This window comes from Priapulus caudatus, unplaced genomic scaffold (genome assembly GCF_000485595.1).
Source record: "Priapulus caudatus unplaced genomic scaffold, Priapulus_caudatus-5.0.1 Scaffold82, whole genome shotgun sequence".
NCBI lineage: Eukaryota > Metazoa > Priapulida > Priapulimorpha > Priapulimorphida > Priapulidae > Priapulus > Priapulus caudatus.
The window spans coordinates 108,838-116,802 of record NW_014577143.1 but is presented as its reverse complement, the minus strand read 5'-3'; the positions used below and the strand labels follow the sequence as shown (position 1 = coordinate 116,802).

The window sequence follows — 7,965 nt, the reverse complement described above, 5'->3', positions numbered from 1 at the left end:
CTTTGAAACCGTTGGTTGCTCTCTGATCATTCGACATAGTTCTTATGCCTCATCCGACTCTTCCTGCTTGCGTCACAGCCAAATATGTGCTTGTGCTCGATATCTACAACAGCCCCGTCGTCTCAGTGAATAATCGAAGCTGATGTCAGAGATTTCAATGTCGATCCCGTTGCGGCAGAAAACAATTTCATTGTTTCCAGCTACTCGCAACTAATATTTGCCCATCAATTCTTACCGCAGCTTTCGCTGTGTTTATCTCATCGTCGATATATCAGCGATTAGAAGAAGAGTGCTAGTGCGACCTGGCCATACAGTAGTAGTATAGGCCTACACACGCCAGTGTCCCACACTCCGCTTACTTTATACCATCGGCCCGAGTGTCTTCTCTGCATGCCATGCGGCCGCGCCTAACACTACTTGCTGGCTGCTGCGTGCATATTTGTGCGAATAACGAAAGTAACAATGTGGAATTAAAGTTATAGTTGTTGGGATGTCATTGATGTGTTACTGTGATTTGCGTATTACGGCGGGCCCATTTTATCTGATTTACAAGCCATAGGGACTATATAGAGAATAAATTAGAAATGTATTATTAATGATATTCCTACACACACGCACGCACGCGGCGCAGGCCACACACACACACCACACACACACCACAACACACACACACCACGACACACACACACACACACACACACACACATACTATATATATATATACAACGCGCGGCGCACGCACGCACGCACGCACACAACACACACACACGCGCGCCGCGCACTCACACCACACACACACACACACACACACACACACTACACACACACCACAACACAACAACACACACACACGAGCACACACAACACACACACACACACACACACAGCACACACAGCCCAGCACCACAACGCACACCACACACACACACACACACACACACACACACACACACACACACACTACACCAACACACACAACACACACACACACACAGCACACACACACACACACACACACAGTACACCACATATATAATATATATACATACACGGTATATATTCGAACGCAATTATAGTAATATGGTACTAAACGTGTACCGGCGCCGGCGGTGCTTCTTAACCTCATTATTATCTTACAGAGATCGAGGAAGCGATGAGAGGTGACCTAGAAGGCATTGCCATGTAATAGCGTAGCGATCGCTGGAGCGGGGAGCCCTTCGCAGACTTCTTTCCACGAGGGAATACTGTTCGATATCGCGTGAGCACGAGGGGCAGCGGAATGAGCGCGAGGCACTAAAAACATCTATACATGCACGCAGGTCTAGCGTGTACGGGACGCCTGGGGGAAGCATTATGGCGAATTAGCAATAATATCTTATGTTTAGGTAAATAATTAAACAGATGCTAGTAGTAAGAGAATTTCGCGTTCCGTGACTCGATTCACAATGTGCGGTTACTATAGACCGGCGTTACCGGCGGCGGCCGCAATATATCTTGCGGCTATTTTGCATATTCGTCCGTTTATATGCGATGTTTATGAGATATAAAAAATGTGAAGTAAAATTCTCAATTAAAGCAAAACGGTGTTTTACACACTAATGTAACGTATACCTATAACTTATTTATTTCGAGATAAAATTGTAACTAATGTGTAAATGTTTCATGCAATCGATTTGTACATTGGCGTCTGTCTATATCTGTGATGGGTTATACGTCGTAAAACAATACATATATATATAATTATAATTATATATATATATATATATATATATATAATTGTGTAACAGGTATCGCGTCTAAAAAATACCAAAGGCAAATGTTCCTTATATTATTTTATTCTCTGACCTCGTACAGAAACATGCTCATACTTATACGCAACGCTGCATCGCTGCGTCCTGAGCTATTTTGTCGTAAGTAATTAACGATGCATGGTTCGTAACGATGTTGATTGTGAAGTTTGTGAGCTCTACGGCTCGCGTCTGTCTCACCTTATAACGACATCATCGATCACGTGCACGCGCATGCGTGAAGTCACAGACAGGCTGAATAATGACCAGACTACGGCACAGTCAGGCAGCCTAGCTGTTCATAGTGTTCCTACGCAAGATATGCGGCTTTTTCGAAACATGAGCGCACCGAGAATAAATTGCGATTGTGAAAACCTTATTGGCGGAAAACGTTGACGATGCTACTTGTGACTTTCGTGAATCGACGAGTTTTTCGTTGTTTATCGTCGAGGCAGGTCCTATTAGTTAGTATTGATTCACCGTTGTCGCTGCTATTTCAGATCGGTAATAACAGATTGTTCTCAACCGCAAGAGCTTATATCGCATTAGCTACGTTGAGAATGAACACACGTATACGCACGCACGCGCACGCATGCACGCACGCACTGCATACACACGCACGCACTGCACACACACGCACGCACTGCACATGATACAAGAAGTAGATAATAGGGAAATTCCCTATTAACTACTTCTGATGATACGTAACTCGAATTACAGGTCGCCCGACGATATACTAGTAACTTTCGATATTAACCAAACTACTGGTCTACCCAGGCTTTTATTAAGGACAAAGTGATAAATTGTCCGCTAGGTGTGCGCCCGCCGATAGCCGTCGTAATTCATCTAGATGCAATGTAGTCTGCATGGCTGGGTCGATATATACCGTTATACGCTCTGCGCTCAGTGTTATACACGTTCGGGTTAACGTTGCCCAGAAGGAAAACTAAATCATTACGGCTGTCTCCTATTCCGACATGCTTCTTCCCTCTCTCTCTCTCTCTCTCTCTTTCTTCCTCGAAACGTTTTGTCGGCAGCATTTACGAATTTACGGACCTCTTTCGGACGATCCAGATTGGCGCGAATTCGGTTAGAATCATCAGCTGGAAACCCGTTTGTCTGTGTTTCGATCATTAAGGCCCTTTACCCGTACAATAATGGCGGCCCGACGGAACATCTCGCCGTCGACAACGCGTAAGTGCCCATTACGGGCACAATCCACATTCACGTACGAGTGTAGCGAAAACTATATGAATGAACTTCGCGTGGGAAGCCGGGAAGCAATCGGACACGCACCACCGCACCGCATAACCATGCGCCGAACACGAGCCCGCGTGCGTCACGTGGTTCGAACAACATTGTACACGGCAACCCGGTGCGTCACACGGCAATCAGTACTAATTAGTTCCAGACGATGTATTGTATCAGAAGTAGATAATAGGTATTATATATAGGACCTTATTATCTACTTCTGATTATATGTATTATTCGGTGCATAGGAGGCGGATGTGTGCTCACACTTGAGCGAGGTACACACGACGAACAGTATTAGGTTTGAAGGTGAGACTGATTATTGCACGAGCGATAACTGCGTGGCTGTATAAAATAATGGAGTGGCCGAAAATTGCTATAGGGATTTGGCGGGTCGCACAGGCGTTATGATTATATTCCGAAATATGCGTCAACAGGAGTGAATAAAATAAAATTCGCCATGGTTATTGTGGGCGCTCACGCCTGAGGTTAGGATCATCGTTCAACCCATTGTTACACTTTGTGGCAATGTACAGTTCGAAATATTCTCAGTTCTTGCTATAACAAACTGATATGTTAAATTGATTAACAAGTTAATGAAGCATTTTCCTAGCACTGAATCTTGTTTTTTTCCTTGCGCACAGCAACATGAATTTGATTGATGACATTTAGGTCGTAGCTAAATCTATATCAGGAATGAATAAAAATAGAATCTCTTATTATTCACTCTTGATAATAAGGTACGCGATTCAACGATGAATATTTCTGACTTGGCTGATCATTTTCTAGCTTACTAGCACGCACAACGAACGAAATTCGTCGCGTGCGTAGTGTAACATGAACTACTATTGTTGAAAGCTGCAGATTAATTGCCCTTTGATCGATGCGTTGAAGTAGAAATGACGTCGGTAACACAGATATCTTTTGTTTTATATCCAAACGTGTCCGCGTGTAATAGAATGCGGCAGGCGAATCGGTGTCTGAATGCCATATCGCGTTACCTAGAGCATAACCATCAACCATGCGTTACCGCAAAACATTTTGTGATCAAATTTAAACAGCAAAATACGACGAGTGATATTATATATACGCCCTTTCTCTCTGTCCCTGTCTGCCTCTCTCTCGCTCTCGCTCTCGCTCTCGCTCTCGCTCTGTGTGTGTGTGTGTGTGTGTGTGTGTGTGTGTGTGTGTGTGTGTGTGTGTGTGTGTGTGTGTGTGTGTGTGTGTGTGTGTGTGTGTGTGTGTGTGTGTGTGTGTGTGTGTGTGTGTTTGTGTGTGCTCGTGTTGTGGTGTGTTGTTGTTGTTGTGGTGTGTGTGTAGTGTGTGTGTGTGTGTGTGTGATGTGTCTGTGTGTGTGGTGCTGTGTTGTGTGTTTGTGTGTGGTTGATGTGTGTGTGTGCCCAGCCCGCGAGTGTGTGTGTGCCTCCGCGAGTGCGTGTGCGTGTATGTGCGTGTGTTCGTGTCGGAGATATATGCGCACGCGCGTGCTGGGGAATGTATGTGCGCGCGGGATTTTCCGTGCGTGCGTGCATGTATCTGGCCGGATATTTGAACTAGGCGGCGGGGCCTCAAGTGAGAAACATGTTTGTCAGTTCAGCAGCGTGATAGTTAAAAAAATCTCATATCGATTGCACAACGCAAGCGAATAACAACACGAAGCTTGTAATAATTCTTACCAATGGAGCGGAATCGATGCTCGCCTCAGTTTATGTAACACCTTCTTGGAAGAAATTCTGTTTTGGAGACGAGTGAAATTGGACGTTGCGATGAGAGAGAACGCCGCCTAGAGAAATATGAGCTTTAAAAGAATATCGTGCAGGCACCCCAAGAGAATTTACAAAATTCGTTCTCCTTCATCCTGTTTTACTGAATTATTTTATCATTCTCGCTGCCTGCTTTTCCTCTGTCCGTGTGTATCCATTTCATATCTACGTTCTCTTCATTTTCTTGTCATTTTTTGCCACTTTAAGAGCTTCGCTACCTCTTCCTTTCGCACATTTGATCCTACTGAATCTATTTCTCATCCTCTTCCCCATCTCTCTGTAACCCTCTTACAATCGGACTACAATTTTGCTTTTGGCAGTCCCCCTTTTTATTTGCTGGCTCGTGTAGCCCAACTATTTTTGCAATATACATAATAATAATATATAATAATAATAATAATAAATAATAAATAATAAATAATACGGTAATCATAATATATAATTATATATATATATATATATATATATAATAATATATATATATATATATAAGAATGTTCATGTCTCTCATTCGTACTCGAACACTACCGTGCCAGTGTTGGACTACTCTCCAAGATTGTTGTATGTGTTGTGTATAATATATACATACAGACGCGAAGTAAACTCGCATATATACGCGGGCATGTACACACGCACGCACACATACACGCGCAGGCGCGCACGCACACACACGCACACACACACACACGCACGCACGCACGCACACACACACACAGGGGCGGACGCACACGCTCATGTACACGCAGATATGCGCGTAGCCTACACTTAGTGCACCATATACAGGGCGTGTTAGGTTGATTTTACAGACAATTTCTCTTGCGTTTATGGAAAGTCGTCGCACGCCAGAAATGTGAATTTCATTGCCCTAAATTTCATCTCGGTCTCGAGTCCGCAACCAAGTCCGGTTGCAATCGTGTCGTTAGTTCCAAATGAATGTAACGGCATACGCACGTACATCGCCCGCGCCCAGACATCGCGCATTTATGTATAGAGGGAGATACATGCACATAACCACAAGCATTCAATCTTTAACGTTTTCGTTCGTGTGGTGGAAAAGTCTGTATTCCTTCAGGCAGTACCTGTGGCGGAGTGGCTTATTTTCTGGGGTAATTGCGCGTAATTATAATTATCTAGTATTAGTAGTAGGTCCGGTTGTTGCAGAGCGAAGGGCCGTATAGCGACTGCGTAGCGCGCGCGCACCGATGCAATGCTGCCTCTAAATAATTGATGTGGCGTGTCGCAAGAGGAGGCTGCATGACTGCAATCACCCAGATTGCAATTAGCCGGCGAGTCAACGGCCGGAGTGGCTTGCTGGTCAAGCTCAATATTTTACAAGAACCTTGGCTGCGTATCGAATAGCTCTAGAACTATATATCCTATCTGCCCGGTGGCAGAGCGAAGGGCTATAGTTCTAGAGCTATACGTTTCGAAGTATGATCTTTCGAACGCTCGGGTGTATAAGGGAGTATAATTATGTATGCTACAGGAGAGTGCAGGTTCTTGTACGTGGTTTGCGTGGTGCGGTCAGGGGACGGCTTGGTACAGATTTTATACGAGGCTGCACGTGGAATTCATGGTTATTGATGGTTGTATCTAGGTTAATTAGCATCACAGCTATTTTAATCCCGCTCGTGATAGTCTATTTATACTGGAGAATTTGTGTATGAACGTATATAACGGTGCATAAACCATATAGTCGTACTGTGTGCATGCTAGGTGAGGTAAAGTGAATCTATACATGTCTGTCGGATGCAGGCGAATCATCAAACTCTACTTACTCTGACAGTAACAAGACAACATTTAAATTGGATTCGAAGCTCTTTTTAATTACCATTCGGCTTTATTATAAAATATTTCTTTGGATTTTGTAACAATGAATCTTTCTCACATGACAGTGGTATCGTTATAATTTAAGTAATTCCACAGCAAATTGTTCGTACATATAGTACCATCTTTTCACGGCGTATTCAAAATGAAACATTTCGTTTTCTGATATTTTAATATGTAACGCCAGTCATCAGTAATGCTCAGCATTACTCATTGAAAATATTTTCTTACATAATGGTCTAGAGTTTAACTGAATTGCTTTGGGAGTCATGTTAAATAACCAGTCCAAACGCGCATATAAATAAACGAATAAATAAATATACATACGCGATCGTACGATGTCTATCTTATAGGCGCGTGCTTTCTCTCTCACTTTCCTGTTACTGTGGGATATTAGCAGGAGTTAATAAAGACAAATTGTCTTTATTAACTCCTGATATTAGCTATAGGTACGAATAGCTGGTAACAATGGTTATTGTAGTGTCGCTGATCAGCCTCACTGTACGCGGCCTTCACGATGTAATTACTCTCAGTATAATAACAATATTATAATCATTATTGTTATTATTGTATAATTCGCGAGATTCCGCCCCGCGTTTTACACAAACCTTTGCGCCTAGTGACAATCGCCCGTGACGCGCTGCAATTTGCTTTCAATGCAAGATTTCTAAACGCATTGAATTGATAGAAAATTATGCAAGAACTGACTAGAGTGAAAACGAAAGCTACAGTTAGCGATGCGCTGATTGCTGACTGATTATAGAAGTGGATCACAAGACGATAACAATATCGAGCGAATCGTTGAATTTGTTTCATATATAACGATTTCTACGACTGCCTATACTGTCTTATGAAATGCTTCCGAAGATACACACATACTCCATGCTAATCGGCTGGTTACTCACGGATTTGTTTTCTAAGATACGGGGCTACAGATGGAGAATTAAGACAGAAATAATTAAGATGCTTGGACTTATAGGTCAGGCGGACAGACGCACGCAACCCGCCCTTACACACAGAGAGAAGAACAAGTAAGATAGGAAGAGCGTGATGACTAGTGTTATCAAGAGTCCCTAATAGAACACTTCTATTATGGATTAATGTTGTTATTTAACCCCCCAAAAGAATAAATAATCGAAAACGAACGGATGAATCACCACCACCACCACCACCTCATTCCTGTGTCCAATCGACGAATACCCACGTCATTTATCACACGTGTTATCGGAGCACGTAAAGTGATTAGCAAGAATAAGAGAGGAGTGGGTAATTCGAGACGCCAGTCAGCCGTGCATAAATCTTGTTGACACTGTGATTGCCGCCTTATGAGTGATGAG

At 43.2% G+C, this 7,965-nt stretch overlaps 1 protein-coding gene across 3 annotated transcripts in view; it reads left to right on the top strand.

The window, feature by feature from the left end:
* The window catches only part of LOC106804655, a 26,752-nt gene extending 24,434 nt beyond the window's left edge, over positions 1–2,318 (top strand). For all 3 annotated transcript variants that reach the window (XM_014805926.1, XM_014805927.1, XM_014805925.1), the window contains one exon: positions 1,140–2,318. In XM_014805926.1, coding sequence (XP_014661412.1) covers positions 1,140–1,186 — 47 coding nt within the window. In that variant the 3' untranslated portion in view covers positions 1,187–2,318. The remainder of the gene's footprint in view (positions 1–1,139) is intronic.
* The last annotated feature ends 5,647 nt before the right edge of the window (positions 2,319–7,965 follow it).